Source organism: Felis catus, chromosome A3 (genome assembly GCF_018350175.1).
Source record: "Felis catus isolate Fca126 chromosome A3, F.catus_Fca126_mat1.0, whole genome shotgun sequence".
Lineage (NCBI taxonomy): Eukaryota > Metazoa > Chordata > Mammalia > Carnivora > Felidae > Felis > Felis catus.
This window is the reverse complement of record NC_058370.1, coordinates 83,938,263-83,961,820: the sequence shown is the minus strand read 5'-3', so window position 1 is coordinate 83,961,820 and position 23,558 is coordinate 83,938,263. Positions and strand designations below refer to the sequence as shown.

General features: G+C 41.1%; 1 protein-coding gene across 5 annotated transcripts in view; it reads right to left on the bottom strand.

Moving 5' to 3' along the window:
- Positions 1 to 23,558, bottom strand: part of MEIS1 (Meis homeobox 1) — a 138,683-nt gene that overhangs the window by 44,402 nt on the left and 70,723 nt on the right. For all 5 annotated transcript variants that reach the window (XM_023251722.2, XM_019827300.3, XM_023251723.2 and 2 more), the window contains exon 8: positions 16,847 to 16,992. In XM_023251722.2, coding sequence (XP_023107490.1) covers positions 16,847 to 16,992 — 146 coding nt within the window. The remainder of the gene's footprint in view (positions 1 to 16,846; positions 16,993 to 23,558) is intronic.

Here is a 23,558-nt window from a genome sequence, read left to right as displayed (position 1 = left end):
TCCTTTAGAGGGTCATTGTGGGAATTCAGTGAGATAAAGGATGGAGGTGCTTAGCAGTGGTCTACTGAGGTAAAGCTGGGGTGGGAGCAGTGTGCCCCAGCAGGGAGGGGTATTTGACTCACTGGCATTGTTTTGAAGAGCTGGTGTGCGATGATACTAGACAGACTGACTTTTAGCCACTTACTTTTTATTTGCAAATTCTCCACACACATTGCACTGAAGACGGACAGCTCCTAGGACCCGCCTTGGCACGTCACTGGCATTCAGCGTGGCGTGGGTACACACGTACCAGCTATGAACGATTCTATTTACGAGGTTCCAGATTGATCTCCGAAATACCTTCTGCCCGTCCATTTCTTTACAGTCCCGCAACACAGCCTCCATGCCCCTTTCAAGCAGCTTAGAAAGCTCCGGGATGTGCATGCTTCCTTGCACACAGTAGGCACTCAGAGAGCATTTGAACTTACTTGGAGAAAACTTTCATGAACCCATTGATATTGTTATTTGAAGATGAGGGTAGATATGACCTAAAGTTTAGCCATTGTTCACAGTGGGGAAAAAGAACAGGCACATTTGAAAGTAGCTCTTTCCTGATGTGTGGTAGGGTTAGGTCATTACATCATGGAAGCTGCTCCAGTCATCTCTGCACAAACCAAACAACCTATTCCTAGATGAGGCCCTGCATTCATACCTCTGCCAGCACCACCCCCACCCCACCCCCACCCCACACTTGTTCTTGCTGCAGTGCGGGTGTCAGAACCACAGCATGGCACCCATGCTCTAGCGTGGCACCCGTGGCAGGGAACCCACAGCTCTGATGGCGTCATGGAGCCATTGTGGTTGCTTTTGAATGACTGTGGCAAAGCAATGTCTTTGATGAGGTCAGGCAGACTTCTGCCTCAGTTCTCATCAGATCTGGTCAACTGTGTACTCCAGACAATTTCAAGAGCAATAACAGATCATAAATTTAAGTGTCAGGGTATGGAAGCAGAGAGATGTAGCAGGTTATAGTTAGGGCTCTGAATTTTTTTTCCCAGTCTATTGTACACTAAGATCTCTGGTAGCTCGTTAGCCTTTTCTATCCCATTTTCTTCTGTAAAATGGTCCATCTGTAAATGGGGCACAATTATTAAATGTAGGATCACATGCAAACTAACTCCTTCGTAATTAATAACTTTTTTTTTTTAGTTTTTTTTTTAACGTTTATTTATTTTTGAGACAGAGAGAGACAGAGCATGAATGGGGGAGGGTGAGAGAGAGAGGGAGACACAGAATCTGAAACAGGCTCCAGGCTCTGAGCAGTCAGCACAGAGCCCGACGCGGGGCTCGAAATCACATACCGCGAGATCGTGACCTGAGCCAAAGTCGGACGCTTAACCGACTGAGCCACCCAGGCGCCCCATTAATAACCTTTTAAAATCAAATGGGATACTTGGTTTCGTAGCTTGATTTCTGGAACGTCAAATATATGCTGTTTCATGCATGTGTATTTGGCCTTTTTTCCTGGGAAATTCACCCCACCATTTACTCAATCACTCTCTTGAACACTGAAGTGATGAATGTTGCTGAGTGCTCGTGGTTTCTGGTCCAATATGAACACTTTCAGGGAGTAAGTCCTGGGCGCCTGTCGGCTTGGTAATTGATGATGTTTTCACTTCAAGGTGTGGGCCTGAGACCCACAGGGCTCAATGGGGAAAGTAAATGAATTGACTTGACTACATCTCTTACCCACTGCTCCTGATACGTGTAAACTCATTACTGCCAAATGTACTTCGATATTTTCAAGAGGGGACAGCAATATATATTTTTGACAACAGTTAAAATGATGCTTTGATTTTTATTTTACATTAACAAATTAAAACACTTGGACTGCCACTAAGATTCTTTGTGAAAATCTGGTCTTCGCTACATTCACATTGAATTATAAATGCCTTCGCCAAAACAAAGAATAATCCACAATGCCATCAAATGTATGCCTCTCTTCCTAATTTTGATTTCTAGGTCCCATGGCTTCCATAAGAGAAAGCATGCAGGGGCACACACATACTGTATTTCAAATGGAGATTTTATGTAAGCTTATTTTTATAGTGATTCTGAGAGTAGCTGCTCTGCTTTTTATCTATGCAAACTGGAAATAAAGTAGGCACCCTGCCAGCTCCCTGACAGCAGGCCAGGCCGGGGCTGCCATGGGTGACTCACACAATGACATCTAAGGGGTCCAGAAAAGAACCCTGACTAATGGCTTTTGGATTCCTTATGACCTTTGATCCTCAATGACTTAGACCAAAATAAATGACCTAATTTCAAGAAACTACATCCAGCATGTGAACTCTAATGAGTGACAGAATCTACCTGCTAAGCAATGATTAATAGGTATGTGCTCCTTATAATAATTCCTTAGATCTTAGCCAAACTAGGGAGAACATACTTTACAGATGCTCGTTTTTGAAAACAAATGCATCTTCCAGGATGGTGTGAAATCAGACAGTGCCCATGGCAGATAAAGTACAGAAGGCAGTGGGAATACGAAAGGATTTCCTGGAACAAAGTTGGCAAATACTACTAGAAACAAGAATACCTCGCCCTCAAAGGTATGTATTGTTTCTGTAGTTGGCAACTCTGTTCCTTTCTTCCTGACAAAGGCTATCAGATCTAGGGGGCCAGAATAGGAATTGGGGAGCTAGCACACCCTTGCTCCATGATAACACCCATCAGGGAGCATTGTCACCAGGGCAACTGAAGCCAGAGGGAGGTGAAGGACAAGATTCTGTACTGCTCAACCTTCAGAACTACCGTTTCACCCTCCGGAACACACAAGGCCACTATCAACAAGCCCAAAAGAACAAGCCTGTATACTGGCAGAGTCCTTGGTCTACCAGAAGCTTTCTGAGTATTCGAGAGACTCAGTGAAAACTCTCTGATAATTATTTAGGGCAGGGTATGAAATTATATCCTGTATGAAATTATAATGATGGATACATGACACCCATTTATTCTCACCCACAGAATATACAACACCAAAAGTGGGCCCTAACTTTGGACTTTGGGTGATAATGGTGTGTCAAATATAGGTTCATCAACTGTAAGGAAAGTACCACTCTGGTGGGGCCACTTTGACAATGGGGAGGCTCTGCATGTGGAGGGGGTGGGGGAGGGAAGATACATGGGAAATCTGTGTACCTTCTCCTCAGTTTTGCCACGAACCTAAAGCTCTCTAAAAAATAAAGTCTATCTTTTAAAAACTCTTTGATATTCAAAAGGAAGTTCTTGCGCACTGAAAAAGAATTGAAAGTTTGCAGAAGAAAAACAAAACATTTCAATTCAATTTACATGATAAAATAATGGGCGAAGTTTCAACATCAAAGGCAAAACATCTATAAAAATCAAAGATGGAGGGCACCTGGGTGGCTCAGTCCCTTAAGCGGCTGACTTCAGTGCAGGTTACGATCTCGCGGTTCCTGGGTTTGAGCCCTTATATCAGGCTCTCTGCTGTCAGTGCACAGCCTGCTTTGGATCCTCTCTCTCCCTCTCTCTCTGCCCCTCCTCTGCTTGCTCTCTCTCTCCTCTCTCTCTCTCTCTCTCTCTCAAAAATAAAATAAAACATTTAAAAAAATTAAAGATGGAGATAAAGAATCATCTTTCCATTTAAAATCTGTCCTCTTGCTTGTGTTCCTTAGATCCTTGCTATGGCAAGTGTGATCTGTGGACCAGCACCAGCAGTACTCAAAATGGGAGCGAATTCAAAATGCAGAATATGAGGCCCAGCCCCACTGAGCCAGAATCTTCATTTAAAAACAGATCCCCGCTGAGGCACCTGGGTGGCTCAGTCAGTTGACCGTCCAACTTCGGTTCAGGTCACGATCTCACAGTCTGTGGGTTGGAGCCTCGTGTCAGACTCTGTGATGACAGCTCAGAGCCTGGAGCCTGCTTTGGATTCTGTCCCCTCCCCCGCTCACGCTCTGTCTCTCAAAAGTAAACATCAAAAAATAAAAAAAATAGAACATAAAAACAGATCCTCAGATAATCTGAATGCACACTGAAGTTTAAGAAGCACAGCTTTAAAAGAAGCAAAAGAATATTTAGCTCTGTAACGATTTCCGCTTTCTGGTTTTTTAGATGGTAGACTTCCATTTTTTAAAAATTACTTTTTATATATCAGTTAAATCTCCAAATGTGTACATTGCTACATCTCCTGATGCAGATTCAGAGGAATGTCGTGAATATTAACGCTATATACTGAATGAAAATTAAAATCAAGAAAATACCTTCTACTAAGTATCTAAACAATCATTCTACTTCTCCTCATCATATCAACCCAGCAACGTGTCCAATGATTTAGTTTATCACACTATCCATCCCCTGTGCATACCGAGTTTCAAACCCCAGAGGCAGGCTGCACCCTGTCCGCTTTGTCATGAGGCACAAAGGAAGAAAATCATTGTCTAAGTTCACTCAGCATAAGGTAAAGAGGACACTCAAGCCAGCCCAACTCTTTTACTGCAACAAAAGGCACCTTCTCCCCAAATTACCGAGGTGATGACTTCAACCTTCTCCTTCACTTGGTAGTGAAAACCAGCTTTGCTCCCTAAAGCCGGTACTCAAGTACATTTTGCCTTGTGTCTCTTCTCACCCTCCTGTCTCCAGTGGTCAACAAGCCAACATGTGACCATATTCACATCACTTCTCTTGCGGTTGGTAATGGGAACGATGGATGAGAAAAGAAACTCTCTGTGGCGCTACCCGAAGGCCAGCCTGGTCTTCTCAGAGGTTAATACCTACCTCTTAGAACATCAGAACAGCCCTAAAATGCCACACGCTTTGACAGTCAACCTACGTGACATGCTGGCCATGTTAGTTCAAATGTAAAATATAGCATCTGTAGCCCCAGAGATGAACTGAATTATAATGCCACATTTGAATGGTGTTTTACAGATTCTTCCAAAGGCTCAGAGCATCTACCCCTTAATTAAATCTAATTTGGTTTCCACATAGAGCGTTACTGAGCATACTCACTTCTCCATACACGGAAGCTCGGTATAACATCGTCCTCACCTTCCAACTACAGCCTTATGAAGATGTTTCCATGTGGGAACGCTCAAAACTGATTTATGATGCTACTGCAGCAACTAAGCAACTAATCTTCCAGTATAAATGCAACACATAAGGACAACCTAACTGAAACATATAAATTCCACATATACTTAAAAATATTATTGTCTGTAATTTAATATAGCAGAATGTTTCTAAGCCTATAACCTTGCATGCGGAGGCAGTTTTTCAAGCATTAATACTTAAATGGGTCATAGACACCACATCTGTCATTCTGTCCTGAAGTCTATGAGGCAAAACCAAGACTATGCTGGCCTATTGATTTTTCTAGCATTTGCTTTAATTTACTTAACCATTGAGAAATCCATCAGTACATAAAGGGCAACTGTCCATTACTGCCTCATTTGCAGACATTCCTTCCCCTCGTTTTTGGTAAATATTTCCCTTAAATTGCTATGTGTTTACAGTGTAAAAACGAATTAGGAAAGTGCTCACACCTGTTTCTGTTCAGTAACTGCTGCACTGAGGTATATGTAACGTGCTTAAAGATAGAATAAATATCTAGACATTATTACATCTGTGTGCAAAGGGTGGTAAATTAGATCCTAATTACATTAACAGGGATTCTGCCTCCCAGCTTAAATTTTACATGAGCACTCTGCAAAAATTCAAAAGCTCTGCTGTGGTTTCTTTATGAGCTGGTGATTACAGCTACTTCCTATGCGGTCACTAAATATTCTGTTTACAAATAAATGAAGAAGCTTTGAGCCAACTTGCCAGGGTAATAATCTATTTCTTTCTCCCCCTCCCTCTTCCCAGCAAACCCTCGCCACATATGCATGGCAACAATCAGGAGCCCTGGCTTCATCTAATTACTCCATCACATAATTTCACAAATTGCCTTGTCACTGGGGAGCCAAGTGCAAAACACGCTCACAGTGGGATTTCAGGCAGCAGCTTTCATTTACTACTCATTCCTTGTTAAATTAAACACGAAAACACCAGTTGTGTGAAAGAAGTCAAAAAGAATGCCTTGCAAATGAGCCAGACAAGTACATCTCCTACCTACCATTTCACCAAATACGTTGTTGGCCACAGGGACCTCACACAGGAAGATTCCCCTTGGCTGGCCCATTCCTATTTTGATGTAGCTGCTACAATAGACCATAACCAAAAGGCCTAAAACAAATAGGCTTCTCCAGAAAGTAAGCGTCATCATAGGTCAACAGGAAACATGGGCACGTAGCAAAAAATAAAAATAAAAAAATAAAAAAAAAATGATATTCTCAAGCCCCTCTGTTCTTTGCCCTTTCTGCCTGGCTGTGATCCTCATATGAGGACATGTATTTATACTGGATGAATGATGCTAAGCCCTTTGAAAGTATAAACAGTATACTACATAGTTCCATCCTGGCTACGAAGAAGGAACCAGATTCCACTAATCTTTAAAAGTTCTCAAACAGAGAGATCATCAATCAAGTTCACACAGTATTAGGTGTTTTCCTTTTAAGTCTTAATGCCTTACGTGATTCTGAAACACATCAAGGCAAGTGCTCACCCATCTCACTACGGATGTGGGTGGAAGAAAAAGAGCTTACGGTGGGTGACATTACTACAGGGAGTGAACCTGAGGTCACAGCCCTGGAAGCTGACATTGGTATATCAACAACTAAACACGGCCACTGGTAATTAAAGGTATTTCTTTGTGGAGCGGGAGCCGGCAGGGTCAGGTACCGTTTTACATCACAAACCAGTCCTTTATGCATGTAGATTTGCCAGCATTATCTGCGCGGGGAGAAGAAGACATTAGCAGCAGCTGTCTCTCTGCTTTTACACTGAAAATTCTATTCACACAGACAGGTGGAGTAATTTAAAAGCCAATGTGGTGCAATTTCGATGTGACTAATGTCACTGCCTACTAAAATGCCACCATTACCACTGTTTATGGAAACATTACTAAAATTACATTTTATTCATAAGAATTTTAGGATTCTGGTTATTACTAGCTTTAAAATGATCAGACCTCAGTGTCATAGCCCAGAGCAGTGGCTTCACTCTCAAGGGTTTATCAGCCTTCTTTGCTGAGAAACGACAGTTGGATTGTAGTTTCAAGAGTAATCGGGACTGCAGAGCAGCTTCCCAGATCTCCATAAAGCAAATTAAAGACATAGCTCTTTGGCGTCCTGGACACGTGATGAGCAAAAAATCTTCAAGGAGCTAAATTCTGTGTTAGAAGGTTGAGTTAGGATTTGCATGAGGAGAGATTCCTCACCCCCAAACTACTATCAGACATTGTTAGTAATACAAGGGGAGAGATTTACATATTTCCATAAGGAAGGAAGAACAGCTAATGTTTAAAATCTGAAATTCTAACTATGCATAAATTATTACAGATGCACAAAATATTGACAGCTCTAGCTGTGCCTTTTTTACGGGCAGAAATGTTTGGAAAAAGAATCCAGAGAGGAAAGGACCATCCTCGATCCGTAGTTACCAACAACCATCAGACTGCATTATGAAGTTTTATGCCAAACCCTCTGGCTCATATTTTTATTTTTAAAAATACTAATTAGCTAGTTCATGGAACGAGATTATAATTACACCTTTGAACTTCCACAGTGCAATTTGGTTTGCTCTGTATTTGAGAGGCAACGTGGTGGAAAGCACATGGAAATTCAAGTCAGGAGATTCTGGCTCCAGCTCAGCCAGGTCCTAGCTTTTGCCCTTGAGAAAAATCATTAACTTCTCTAAACTTCATTTTTGTCATCTTGCTACCTTATAGGATTATCTTTAGAATCCAACGTACGTGAAAATATTAAACTACAAAGCACCAGAGAGATACATATTATGATTTTATTTAGCCTTTTGATCAGTGTTTTTCTTCAGCTGTTAACAGGGCAGAAGGATCCAGTGTCAAAACAGCCAAGCAATTGATAGATCATTTTTATTTTATTTTATTTTATTTTATTTTATTTTATTTTATTTTATTTTATTTTATTTTTTTGAGGGGCAGGGAAGAGAGGGGCGGTGGAGGAGGGACGGAGAGAGAGAATCTCAAGCAGGCTCTGTGCTCTCAGTGCAGAGCCTAACATGGGGCTTGATCTCACTAACCATGAGATCATGACATGAACTGAAATCAAGAGTTGGATGCTTCATCGACTGAGCCACCCAGGAGCCCCTAATAGATCATTTTTAGTAAAATGAATGATAGGGTTGCCTGGGTGGCTCAGTGGGTTGAGTGTTGGACTTGGGCTCAGGTCATGACATCATGGTTTGTGAGTTCAACCCCCATATTGGGCTTGCTGCTGTCAGCATGGAGCCCGCTTTGGATCCTCTGTCCCCCTCTCTCTCTGCCCCTCCCCTGCTCATGCTTTCTCTCTCTCTCTCAAAAAAATAAATAAAAATCATTAAAAAAAAACTAATGATAAATGTAACATTATGTCATCAGCAGGAGATAATTTCATTTATTTTTAAACATAAAATCAAGTCATTTTTTGGTAGAGTTTCTCCCCCAAGAAGTTTGAAACCTGGCTTTTCTTTACATAATAAGAATTATTCCCAAACTTCTATCACCTGTAATAGAAATGATCTCTACTCGATCTTTCTTATGATGAATGTTCCTGCTAATAGACCTGGCCCCTGGGCGTCCCAAGAACTTCCTAAGACACTGAATTCTCAGAGGTCACTCATGTCATGGGAGAGCATATGGGCTCTGTAGGGATGCTAGCAACAAAGTCAATGTGAAAATAGAAGAAAACTGACCACAGAATATTAAGAACAGAAAAGCAAAGACACATAACAGGTTAAGTTCATATACATTGTCCCTTTTTTTTTCTTAACAGCAAATACCAAGAGGACATTCCAGTACAAGTAGTTATTTCAGTCAAACCAAAGGTCTCTATTTTGGAATATTTTGAACAATATATTATAAAACCAAGTAATTTGTGTCTCCTATCACCTAACTTAGGATGTTCGTGTTTAATAGCTTCAAGTTATTTAAGGCGTTATCTCTTCTTTATAGTGTTCAAAGTGTATTGGGACCCACTCTCACTGAGCTGTAATTCACTGAGTGGAGGCGTTTTGTAATGGCAAGAAAAAAACAAGGACTAAAGGTCTTTAAAATGTAGAAAACTGCCTGGTATAACTCAGCTATTCCTTTGCTCTCAGAGGCTCTCCACAGGCCCATCAAGAAATTGGTGCCTATCTGAGTTCCTGAAGGCTCTCTCCTGCTCTTGACATGCTAGGGTCAGTATCAAGTCCACTGAGGTGAGCCAGCTTTGCCAAGCTCAGGACTCTGCAGACAGAGGGACAGGCAGTATTGAAACACCCTTGTCAGTATCGGTCATTTCGATGTGAATCCACACAGTCACAATCATTGCCACCTAGGAGCCTTAATAAAATAATTTCTGCTACCTCATGGCATTCAGTTATTACAGGTAAGCTGGGACCATGAGCCGAGCAACAGGCCACCGGTTGCAGTGTCTCCACTCTTTGGTTACCCCCTGGCATACGCTCACAACGGCAAAAACAGAAAAATGAGAGCCCTGATCATAAATATTCAGGGGATCAAAAGACGTGAAATGGATTCATTTTCCCCACTGGGATTCGTACAGATAGCAGGGGTTCAAGAGATTCGTCCCACAGAAAAACGTCCACATATGCAGGGACATACATGCACACACAATGACACTTACATTTCCATAAGGAAGACTGGGACGTGATGGGGGATGCTTCCAGTTAAGGCAAATCAAGTATCCTAAATTCCAAGACACATAGATTTACTTCTACTGGAAAAACCAACCAACCCAACCAAAACACTGGAATCCTTTCTGAGACAAAACTAACTGATTTGCTCTCCATCAAACCTTCATACCTGAAAGCAAAGCACGTTCACTAGGAACCTTAAAGATTGAGGAAGTAAAAAGTCAAGCTTATATTCTATGAAATTCTGAAGGATTAGACTGAGTTAGCTTAAAAAATACGGCCACACATACATACGCAATGCCCCACTTTTAATCTTTCAGGTAGACTGAGGTGGAATGGTTGTATACTTGTTGACTGAATCTGATACTTCACCTTCAAAAATATATGGTCATGGAGAGAAATCAGAAGACATGGTGGTGATGTAGGCTTTGAAGTACAAATGGCTGGCTAGTGTTCAAGCAGTTCTCTGTATCTGCAACCACCGACTTAACAAATTGTGCTTATATGGGCACTTTTGTTTTGAAACTAATCCTTTATTTAATTAGCCCGATTGAGAGTATATCAGAGAACCAAACTACAGTGTATTTTTAACTTACCCTTGGAAGCAAAAGGAAAATTTTGGCATAATCTGACAAACTGCCAGTCTCTACACAAGACCCTTGTATAAGGCACCAACCGTCAGTGACATTTGAGCACAAAAATCTCAGTCACATCCCCAAAATAACATAGAGCCCCAGTCAGAGCTCATTTGCTATGAGTCCTATGTACCTGGATAAATGGGCAATTTTCAAGTTGGACTTTTGTTTTTACTTTTGATTGTCCCCCCCCCCCGTCCCCCCCCACCATGTCCCCTCATCAACCGACTGTAATTACCCCAGGTCAGAAGTGCACAACCATGATGGGGAAGAAAGGCTGGGACAAGGGAAAGGAGGTGTGTGGAAGGCTGTGAGAGAGCTCTGCCAGGTCACTAATGGCCTCTGGGGCAACGACTTGGAGAACAGGCTGATGCTTTGCCTTTGATCTTCTAATTCACAATGATCATTAGTATTAACTCCGATTCTTCTGGGTGAAGAATTCCAGCTGTAGCCTTTTCAGTTTACCTGACCTAAGAAAATTCATCACCCATCCCATTAGGATTTCAATAACCAGCTAAGAAAAAGAGAAAAGCAGTTGCCCCAGAATCTAGAAACCACCCGCTTCATTATTAAAAGAGTTTATATGACATATATTGTGGAAGAATTAGGGCATTCCAATATTACCTCCAAGTAATTAAATAATCTATTCCATTTTTCCTCCTGAGAGAGATGATTCCCAATTGGCTGAAAGATAGTCAGGGTCCGATGTAATCAAAGTTGAAATATGCTATCTCCAAAATAGCAGAGACCTTTTAAAATTAAGATAGAGGGATTTGTAATCAAACCTGGGTTAGTTTTGGCAAAGTCTAGCTCTGACCCATCATCATTTTTTTTTTAATGTTTATTTGTTTTTGAGACACAGAGAGAAAGAGCACAAGCAGGGGAGGGGCAGAGAGAGAGGGAGACACAGAATCCGAATCCGAAGCAGGCTCCAGGCTCTGAGCTGTCAGCGCGGAGCCCGACGCGGGCTCACACTCACGAACCATGAGATCATGACCTGAGCCAAAGTCAGACATTTAACCAACTGAGCCACCCAGGCACCCCTGACCTGTTATCATTATTAAAGGCTATGTAAGGGAAAAAGTAATAACTATATAGATAGTATAACTATATAGATATTCTCCTAGGTTTAAGAGAGCTCATTTTTGATAAGGTACATGGACATCTGAGGGGGAGAAAAATCTTCTCACCCCTACATACTCGTTTTCAAGAATCTTAATTTAATAATATATCTACAGATAACACACAGTGAAGAAGGACTCAAAGTTGCTATCTCCACACACCACCTTCCTTAGGTCAGGCACATGAACATAAAGATAAATTAGGACTAGTTTGAAGGAGGGACTGTCTTTCTCAAATACTTTGTACTACCCTGACTCCCAGTCTATGCAGGAGTTCAAGAATATAGTCTTCCTGCCCCAATGTCTTCTTAGGACTAATTTGAGCTGAATCATGCTAGCTGGTTAAGCACAATGGAAATAATTACTCTTAAATCTATCCGTGTATAGAGGTGAGGGACAGAAAAACAGAAATGGAAAGAGAGGAGCAAATTTCATCTACTACCTACCTACCTGCCTGCCTACAGGTCCTTCTGTCTGTCTTTTGACCTTTCACTCGCCTTGATCAACAGAATGGGTTGTCTGGATACCAATGAGAAGCACTTTTTCAGTATAATAATAATTCCTAATGTTTAGAGAACAATTCTTCCAAAACTGCAAGCAGAGATATGACACTAAGATGTCGCCAACAGATCTTGTTACCAAAAGCAAAACCAATGAAACAACATCTGTCTCTTCTAGAGCATTCAATTCCCAATTCAATTCCATTTACTCCATCCTTAGAGTGGCAGACCCGCAGGGCACTTTTCATCTAATAGTGTTTCTATGGAAACGCCATTCTCAACCTGGAAGATTCTACAACCTCTCACTTTGGCTTTATCCACATTGAGAGGAAAGCCTTATAAATCAGAAATCGAGACATAATTTTGCCACAGACCAAAAAAAAAAAAAAATTGTTTTTCCAGGCTAGAAGTTCGCAAAAAGAAACAAAACCATGTGTAAAATATGTGTATCTGACATAGAAAACAAAGTGTCTCTATGAAGTACCAATGGGATCCCAAAGATCAGTGAAAGGAATCCAAGAGAATGTGAATGAAAATCAATTCACCTTCAGGGTCACCTCCCCTGCTAGTCAATGCCAGATATGTCACCCCTTGTATGGTTGCTTCACCTGAACCCTCAGGTGTGTTATTTTAACAGCCTGCATTCTCCCTAAATTTCAAGATTCCTGGGATACACAGCAGGTCCATGCAGGAAAATATATCACTGCATATTTTAAATAAGAACCATATTAACCGCTTTTCTATTTAGATTATATTTAAATCTGCAATATGTTAGGGTAGGAAAACAAAACAAAACAAAAAACACCTTGATTTTTACCTTAAACATTGTATTTGTTTATTCCTTCTCCTCATTTCTACTAGGCCCTTAGGCATATCTTTGTAACACCTAGTGAAATAACTAGCAATAGGCAAAACACATCCAGTTGGAACATTATGACATAGTAGGTTATAGTTGTAGTTGGAATAATGCCTTTAAGGGAAAAAGAAACTTTGATGCAGCATATGTCCCTGAACTGTCAATATACAGTGACTCATACTCAAATATTAAGTATTTTTTAATTGTTGGCAGTAATTTGTCTTCAGGCAAATGCAAGCACTTCTATTAATAAATGCTTTTGTTTTCTAATTCTCTCTTATTATCTAAATAACGTCAGTCATTCTTTTCAATTCCAGGCAACAGTTTCTTTGGAGAGACCTTCTTTAGTTATCAAACCTGGCAAATGTTCAACTTGAAACTAAGGTAGAAATTTGCATCACTGAAATTTCCTTTTACCCATAAGCACCAAAGTTTAAAATCTGTTTCCTTTTTGATTATTTTCATCATATACAAGTTATTTCCAGTTTAGCTTGCTAGAGACTGTGAGTCCAAGAATGAAGCTTTAGTTCTCTCTTCAGGTAGAAAAATGTGCTGCTGATTAAATCTACCTGTGGACAACTACAGAACAGCACATTTTTCTTATGCATCTGGGGTGCAAATCCAGAAAGTTTTTGTTTTGTTTTGTTTTCTTTTATTCAGGCCCTTTTCTACTCCTCTAACACACAAATGCTAGAAAGCCCTTTCAAAGGCAGGTAGTTGCTGCTGCTGTTGTTGTTGTTAACTGAATAAGCCCGATGAAAAGATTGATCCATTTATTTGAAAAAGTGGGGGGGGGGGGAGTAGCAATTTGCTTCCAAAGAGGTGTGTGAGGTCTTATAATATGCCCTTTGGCATTGAAAAGATTAGTTTGTACAGTTTGCTAATAAATTGTTATTGCCATTATTTTAATTAGCCAGAGTTTCAATTGCTCTTTTATATCTTGCAAGATTTCAGGCAGGATTTTCTAGATAAGCTGCATTAATCATATAGCAAGAATGTGATCATGTAGGGGTGCCCGGGTGGCTCAATTCGTTAAGTCTCTGACTTTGGGTCCTGATCTTGTGGTTCATGAGTTCCAGCCCCGTGTTGGGGTCTGCGCCGACAGCTCAGAGCTTGCTTCGGATTCTGTGTCTCCCTTTCTCTCTGCCCCTTCCCCGCTCGTGCTCTGTCTGTGTCTTTCTCTCAAAAATAAATAAACATTAAAAAAAAATTGTTTTTTAAAGAATGTGTTCATTTAAAATTTGTCCTGTCTGCCAAATGACTGTCATTTGTGTGCATCCCTAAAGAACTTTTAGAACTTGAAAAAAGTTGCAACAAGACTAGTATGTAGATGTCACTCTTACTTACATTTGGCCAAATAACAAAACTCTTTAGAGGTTTTTCCATAGAATTTATTTTTTTCAGCTCCTGACTATAAGCATTACCTAAGCAGTCTGTGGATTTCTTCAAGAAGTATAACAAGACACAGAGACGGGTGTTCCTGGTAACTGGAGATCTATCTGCTCTTGCAATTGGAGAAGAGGGAAGGGAATCTTTTTCATTGGGGGAAGGAAAAAGGGAGAAAATTTGAATATATCTCCTTTGCTTTTTACATGATATTATGAGACATTTGCTTTTTAGAGATGGTTACCAGCATCCATATTTTTGTGTGAGCTCATGGCAGTAGAGTGGGGAACGTGGGTGGGAATGTCCAATGGAAACCACAAGGCAACTTCTGTGAGCATTCATAGAAAGCCAGGGAGACATGGACAAGTGGGTTTCCCCTTCCAGGGTAGTGGTACAGGCCAGCACAGACCCCCAAACTGAGGGAAATTAGCCAGACCTCAAGAAATCAGGAAGTTTATCAATAGTTTCTATTCCCATTGCCCAAATAACCTATGGACCACAAAAAGCATTGCAATGCAGGTAAAATCTTGCTGGCTGTTAAGGACTTTTTTGTTTTGTTTCGTTGTAGGAAGATAACATAGCTCTCTGCAAGGTTCTTCACAAGGATATGACCTAGAAAACCAGGAAGTCTGGTGGATGAATAAAAGAACTTGCTCCTCTCTCTCCTGATTCTGTCTGAACCAATATTTGATTATATTTTATTCAGGGGCACCTCAGCTTCAAGTAAAGCCAAAGCTCCTTTGCAGATTGAGATGGAAGCTCACGAAATCCATTCACTTTTTTCTGTCAGTATAGGAAACAGACTGGTTGTAACTGCAGGGTTCACCTGGTTTTGTCCCCTCTTCCCCCCCACTCATCCTTCAGATCTGGTTAGCTGGTCAGCTCCAGTGATGAAATGTCAGCATGGTCGCATCAGCACCTTTGACCAATTGGCACTTCGTACCTCCTGCTGTTTATTCTTCATGCTATGCCCGCTACGCCCTCCAGACCCTCGCCCTTCCCCCCACCCTTCCGTAGTGGTTGATAATCCCCAGTAGCAAACTTGTACAAGGCAGATAGATCGCAAACTATCCACACATATGTAACAAGTGTCAGCTAAGTAACGGCACTTGAAGTGGGTTTCAGGTAGACCTAATATGATGTTAAAATCAGTTCCACAGTCTAAATCTTCAACTGTCTACCAGCATGAACCAACCTCCACAGCTGATTCCAAAACCGGCAGTGTAGTCTAGTTGCTATTTGGAATCACAATGGTTAGAAGAGAGGTAGGAAACTATTTTTTTAGTTACTCCTGCTGCTCTGTTTTTATTTTATGCACAGACACTGGAAATTCTGGATTAACTTATACCCTGGAGTGTTAACGGAGGCGCAGCCTCTATGCAGAGGAGCAACCAGCATGGCCTTCGATAGCCCCTGTGTGTCCCCCTGTAATGGTACAAATCACCGAGGAACATGGCCCTGAAAGGGGGCAAGGGTGTGAGGGTCAACAGACCTGGATACGTTTGTGACAATGCAGAATTAACTTTAATACTTGAGAAAAATAAATAACTTCAAGAAAAGCCAACTATGCTAAACAGAGTCACATAAAAAGTTTGCTCCTGAAATTGTTCTTAAAAAGCCAAGATGGTTAACATTGATTCATCTTAGGCGAGGCTAGGCTATGACCTGTTTAAATTCAACCTTTGTCCCTAACATTGAATGTCTCCCTCACCAACAATTTTGCTGATTTCTAAAATATTATTTTATCCATAAATTTTCATTTTGTCTTCTTCCTTAGATGTCATTAAATCAGTATGCACTTACAAAAATATCCACCACAATATTATGATTATAAATATTTTGAACATGAAATTCATTCAGAACAATAAGCAAACAAAACAAATCCCTTGGTGGCATAAAGCCCCAAATCTCCAGTTTCTCACATCTCCAGGAGAATTCCTGCAGTGAAAACAGCAATACTCACACAGACAATATAAACTGTTACTCTGCTTGAAAAGTCACAGGGGACTACACAGGAAGAGCTGACTCTATATTGCTGTTTTCCTTTACAGTTCTAAGTACAGGGACCACTTTCACTGTGCAGCCGTGACTCAGATGAATGTTTTGTAATGGCAACCAAGTGCACTCAAACCACTTAAAAGCAAATTATGTGAGCATCTTGCCATTGCAACAAGATTTAAACTTTTTCGGACCATTCACTATAAAGGTCCACTAAAGCATTAGAAGAAATTAAGTCCTTCCCTTTGGGGTCTGTCTAAACTTTCTTCTTAGTAAGACTCGGTTCTAAGTACCTAAGAATCACACTGAGAAAAGCAACATCATTAGCATACATACTTAAAATCACAAGTCACATGAACTCCTAAACCTTGTAACTTACAGTTAACAAAATTGCAGTAGTGAACTGCAAATAAAACTCCTCATTTGGGGTAAGTATCTAGGAAATAAGTGCTAGCACTTTTGTAAAAACTAGGGGAACACAGCGATTTATGAAATATTCCAAGTGCAGAGGGATCATTTCCACCCCCCCTTGTTTTTCTATCACAACTGGTTCATTGTCCATATTTAGTTTACATATGTCATTTAGAATCCACTTACTGTTAGATGCTGGAACAGCCACGCCCTCATGATATTTGTGGCTACTTTGGGAAAGATGCCACGCTTTTTGTGACGCTTTTTGTCCTTATCTGGATCATCATCGTCACCTGTGCTGGGGGAAGCTACACTGTTGTCCAAGCCATCACCTGCAAACATAGTGAATCAAATTTTGACTGATGCTACCTTGACATGCTTTATTCAAATAGAATGCCTTTGGATATAAACAAAACCAAAAGAGCAATATAAATGATTAATAGTTTATTTGGTACTTTTTTTTTTTTCCAAAACAAAGAGTAAAACAAGGCCTAGACTCAAAAGTAGTCAGGTCTAAGGAACTTCTTCCAAAGAACAGTGGGGAAAGTCAAAGGGAATGAAGGGAAATAGCCAATCTCTTTAGTAGCTTTGTTGCCATGGTAATTATTCAGATGTGTAGAGCTGAGACATGCTAAGCCTAACTCCTAGTGGGGAGTTAAATATAGTGGCCGCCATTGGCAGAGGCCAATGCCTGGGTATTCAAACCTCACATATAGTCGTTGATGTGGTCAACATGTGAGAAGATGCATTCAAGGTATCAACTATTTCCACAAGTGATCTATCTTAAGACTAAAGTAGGCCATGGAAATGGTAGGTAATCCATCATCTAAGCAGTTTGACATAGGAATGCTTCAAATAGAATGTAATTTTTCTTGTCATAAAAAGAGAGCATCAAGTTTAGGAAGGGCAAAACTCCTGAAATAGTTTTTTAATTAGGAAATTATTACTATGTAAGTCAAATAAAGTGATGTTAAATTCATAGCCAATGGGAATTGTATTATCCTAAAAATCCAGGAAGTTTCTAAAGTTTCTTCTAGATTTAATTTTTTCTCATTGCAAAATCATCTGTTGACAAATCGTCTGTTTCCTGAACATCGGATCCTATTTTTCCATTGATTTTTGCCATAACATTTACGTTGCTTCTTCTAGAAAATATTCTGGCTCTGTGACAAAATAAAATTAAAGATGTAGGATTCCTTTTACAATGTCATGTTTAATAAGACAAAAAAAAAAATGAAATTTCAGCCCATGTAATCACATTTGTCCAAAACAAGTCATAAGGCACAAGTGGAAACTAACTACCTTGGTTTGGACACAAAAGTTCAAAGGGAACGAGAGTGGACTGAACTCACTACACTAAAAAGGAGCTTAGCTTCTATCAAATGTGCCTTCCTACCTGCTGCCCCTGCTCTTGGGGGATGCTACCGACTTTCAGAAAGGGATAGGTTGGTCTGGCCTAGGAAGAATTGCTACAGCAGTAAGGCTCTGGATTGAGGCAAGACATGCACCTGAGAGCACGTTCCCTGGGTTATGGAAGTCACTAGAGAGCAGTCTACAGGCCCAAACAATGAGGTCCTTTGGCAAGGCAATTTTCCTGGTCACTGTACATTGGAACTAGCCTCAGATTCAGTTATATCACTCTGTGAATTTCTTATTTCATATTCCTTATTTCTGTTACCTAAATACACTACAAATGCAAAGAATTCTCTACTTTGATTCAGTTATTTCAGCCTAATCTTTAGTAATTATGTTGCCATTAATCAATTGTTCTTAACAACTCCCTTAGGACACCCCCCCCATCTCCCTTCCCCAACAAAGAAAATTGCCCCCAAACTGCCTTAACTTGTACTGAGGTAAAGTATACAAACTCTTGTTGGGTGAGGAACAGACTAGTTTCAACATTTCTGGTATGATTACAGCATGTGCCGCAAATACAAAACTTTTGCAGAACTTTTCAGAGTGGGATTTTTATTAATTTTAAAAAGCACACTTTTATTATATTTAAAATCCATATACTTTGTTAAAGCCCCACAGAATCATTGCTGTGTTCTCAGTGGAAAAGATCACATAGACCCATAGTTCCAAAACCCTCACCGTACCAGTGAGGAAAGTGCTTGTATTCTGGTGGGTGACTTACCCAAGGTCACGCAGCAGGGATGGGACTGGCCCACCTGTGCCCGACCAGACACCCGCACCCCTAAATCAGTGTCCCTTCCACCCCACCAAACTCGTTATTTGCATAGCCAAGTGTTGTATAAGGAGTCCCCTTGGATTTGCCTAATAAATTCCTTGAAAGTCCAGTATTTAAAGAGGCTTTTTATTCAGAGAAGCAATTCACCATATAAAATAACAATTCATTAAAGAAACATGAGAAAAGAAACCAACTCAACAGCATTTAAAATTTCAATGGGCTAATCCACTCTCAATATGCAAAAGGTAACCGAGGAAAAGAAACATATTACTTGATCATTGATTAAAAATGAAAAGCTTCTAACCTAATGACAGTTTTTTACCACCTCTCCATGATTGTTTTCCACCTTAAAAAAAAATAGCCTTTCTATCTGTCTCCAAACCCCTTCAGATTAATTTAGCAGGCAATGCCTAGTGCCTGCCTCGAAGAGAATTCATTGATAATTTATGGAAATATCTACTATAATCCAGCGGAGATGACTTTTTTCCAGCTTTGTGCATCAATAGATAATCAAGGCCTTAAAGCAGCCTTAGCTTCCCATTACCTCAGGCAAAAGAATTCCTGAAAGCGTGCCTTGAGGGCACCTGAATTATATACTCCATTAGGAGAGGAAGGCTTTCTGCATTCCATGTGTAACACTCACCAGAACCTTTCCTGTTTATTTCTGCTGTATGAAAGCAGAAGCATTAGGAACAGAATTTTTTAAGTGAAGACTTATGTAGATACAATGGAGAAACCTTTCAAGCAGGAGCCAGATCACCCCCTTCAGTCCCTGGCAGTGACCTCTCCTGAATAAAAGGTTTCTATTACATCATTAGCTCAAGCCAAAAACAGCCTTGGCTTAATGCACAGTTTGTTCTTCCTACTGTTTTTAGGCAAATACAGCTACTTTACTCCCATCTGGGAGGGAAATTACACTGCTGGGTTGTAATCTAAGACAAGATTTTCATTGGAAGCAAATGCTTTCAATCCAGTGTAAATACTGGTGCATGTTCAGAAAAGCCTAAAACAATAAACCCTGCTCCTTCCCGACACAAGTTAGGGAAATGGAGAAGATGGGGAAGGAGAGGAGCATAATAAAACAGACTATTCTAAAAGCAAACACGTTCATAGATTTTAATAAATTGTTTAACCTCTTCCACTTTCTAGAATTGAAAATTGATCTCGAAACGTCTCAACCTCAGAGGAAAGTCTAAATGGTCGATTGTACCTTTAGCATTCCCATTCACTCTGCAATTTGATACAGTCACCTCTATGCGGTCTCTGGAGGATTTATTTCCTTTTTTTATTTTTAAGATCACTAAACAAACTTGGAGAACCGCCGGCCGACCACATGGCAGCAGGCAGCGGCTCTGAACCACATTTGTAAAATGTCAGCAGTGACTTCATTCCTGGAGCTGACTTCTCCTGCCGCCAAATGAAGGCAAACTGAAAAGGTGGAAATAATCATAAAAATGATGCTAGTCCATAAACAAGCTTACAGCCTCATTAGGATAGCAGTAGGCTCCAGTGGGTGATTTATGCTCGTTTTGCTGATGCTATGAGGAAATGCCATAGGGCGACTTTAGCCAATTGCTAATGGTTTCTGACAGCTTCTTAGCAACTAGTGCAAGCAACGTTGTGGCGTTTGCTAGTGACAGAAACCGAAAATGTCATATTATCTGCCCATGTGTCATGAAGTCCGTGTGGCAATTAACTAGCAGGCCAGTGACTGAGGGGCCAGAGGCTCCCGAAAATGGCCTTTGGCTATGCAGTGGCAGCCGATGGGCTCAGAGGCACACACTGCCTGCACATATGCAACATTCTAATGCAGAAATCCACTTCCTTGTGACTTCCCGGCTCTGATGAGACCGGGCCACTCAAATCCCTTTTTTCTCCCTCACTCAATTGAAACTCTGGGCTCCTCTCTCTCTCTCTCCTCTCTCTCTCTCTCTCTCTCTCTCTCTCTCTCTCTCTCGGCACCAGCTCAGGCCTTATGAGAGGACTCCAAAGCAATCTGCTTTGGTATGATTATCCGAATGGCTCCTTAATTGGCAATACCTGGTTCCGTGCTTTTTGGACGCTGGATTCAAAGGTGCTAGCCATTTTTCTGCTCTCTCGCAAATTAGTCTAAAAGGATTTAAGATCACTGAAGCAGACTCATTGCCTGTCAGATTGCTGGGAGCAGAGGAAGTCTGTGCAGCAACAAGACACTATGTAAAAAACACCAGGCTTCTAACAAGCAGGGAGAGAATCTTGGCCACACTTTTCAGTTTCCGAGCTATCAAAACCATGCACTATATGTCAAACTGTCAAACCTTTCAGCGTGGGCCATTTGCCCTTTCAAATAATATTTAAGAATTGTTTTTACAAAATTTTATAGGCCATGGTCTAGTGAAAGAGGCCAACCAACAAAGAAAGGAATTTGTACTACAATTCGTCTACGGACAATTTCTTGTGAGACCTGGTCTGTCCCTGCGGAGCAAGGCAGGTGACCTGTGGCAGCTCCCAGGCTGTCAGAGAGCTCAGATTTCAAACACGCTCAACTCAAACATCCCGAGTCGCCTATTTAAGCATGCCCAGGCATTTAGACTGTGCTATCTCGTGCCTTTCAAGGCAGGATAAAGCGGCATTTACCGTATTCAGGCCATTCAATGGGTCAGACTGACCGTGTCAGCAGGGGCTCCTCTCCGGCAGGTCACAGCCCTGCTCCCATTTTTCTCCTCCTCCTGACTCCCTCTCTCCCCCCCAGGACTGCCCTTCCCCAAAACCTAGTCTGAGCCAGGCTAAAACAAAACCCCAAAGTGCCCAAGATTCACATCACAACTGATAGGGACCTCCAGTCAGTGGGCCAGCAGGCATCAACAAAATGGGTTGTCTGCCAGAGGGTTCGTTACGTCACAGAGGCAAAACTCCTAATTAGGGATATGAACTTTCAACTGCCAGGGCAAATGAAAGTGTTGGGTTGTGCACCTCCTTCTTTTGCTGGAAGCCATCCCAGCTCCAAGACGATTCATTTACGATTTTCTATTGAGACCCCACAGTTTCCAGCCAGGTTCTCTCCTTAACTTTTGCTTTACTCATCTTCAAGTGTTTGGAAACAGAATGCTTATCCCAGAAATGGACGGAGACTCAAAACCCAGGCCATTTATAATCGCATCTTTCGATACGGAGTAAATTCTGTCATGTCTTGAAAGGTATCCAAACGGTCAATTCAAAAGCATTCTTTAAGACTGTACAGCTCATGTTGTAAGGTGGCTAAATTTTCATCCAATATTAAGGGTTTCTTTTTTTCTCTTGTCTGTTTTCTCACACAGCACATCAACAAGAGAGAATACGGCATTTCACCCCTTACATGGCGTGTAGAACATTCCTGCCTTTCTAGGGGCTGCTGGTGCAAACATCCCATCAGTATGGAGAGGTCAGGTTTCTTTTGTAGTGGAGCTATCCGGGTGTGCCAGGTTGTTAGGAAGAATGTAAAACTACCCCAAACCCACTTCTCCAGATCATGGCTGTGTCTACTTAGCCAGAAGTCAGATGGGATAATGTTTCTGTGTTATGTTAAGAGGATAAATGGTGAGAATTATAGACAAGCCTTTCTCAGGAACCAGCTAAAATACTTCAGAGGTTATAAAGAAGTGTTTTGTCTTCATTGAGAATGTGTAATAGCTGCCAGAATGATTTTTCTAGAATACATATCTGATCCTATAACCCTGGCACTTCAAATGCTTCCGTGGCTATCATTTGCCTTCAGGATAAAGGTCACACTTTTTAGCCTGGCGTGGAAGGCCTTTCACGATCTCTCTCCTGGGTGTTTCTGCTGTGGGTTCCCCGTGTTCACGGGTACTCACCGCCCCACCCCAATCCTGAGCCTGTTTGACCTTCTCACCGTCTCCCCGCAGGCACTGCTCTCACACCTCTTTGTGGTTCCCTGTGCTAGCCCCTTGGTAATGTCCTTCCTGGGAAGCTCCTTGGTGACCTTTTAGGCTCCACTCAACTGCCATCTCCTAGAAGAAGCACACACTGGACTCTCGCTGTTTAGTGATACCCCTCTCCAATCCCCAATTCTTCTTTTCCTGAAATTCCTGCCTCCAAACACACATCATACTCTACCAAGACTGTTGATTTCTGTCATCTCTGTCTCCTCAACTTGATTACAGGATATATGAAAGCAGGGACAGGGTCATTCTCCCCTCTAAGATGATCTAGTCCCAGGCTTACCCCAGTGTACAGGGTACAAATTTGCCAATTGGGTATTAAATGAATGAGCAAATGCATTTCTTTTTTTCACTGCATGGAGAAAACCACAGTTCAATTTCCAGCTGTTATAATTCTTTTTGATACATACTTAAACTCCTGAAGAATATTCACGAAGGAAAGTCAGTTAAACTATAAGAAAACATAAAGGAAACACATTCTACAAAGCTAGGAAGCTTCCTTGGAATCTTTAAGCTCATCTTGGACAAAAGATGGATTGGGTTAAAGTACTGGAGTTCTTCGTAATGCTTGCCATAGTCCCTCCCTCAAAAATGCGCTCCTACGTCCTTCAATTACAATTTAAATCTATTTACCTAACTAAAATTTCTTGCTGTTTGTCCATTTTTCCTGAGTTCAACTTCAAAAAATAAACCAAAAGTTTTGTTTCTCTCTACATTTTTCCCAATGAATTATATATATTACTTTTACACGTCTTCCAGTTTTATCATAGCAAAGAAACTCAACTGTCTC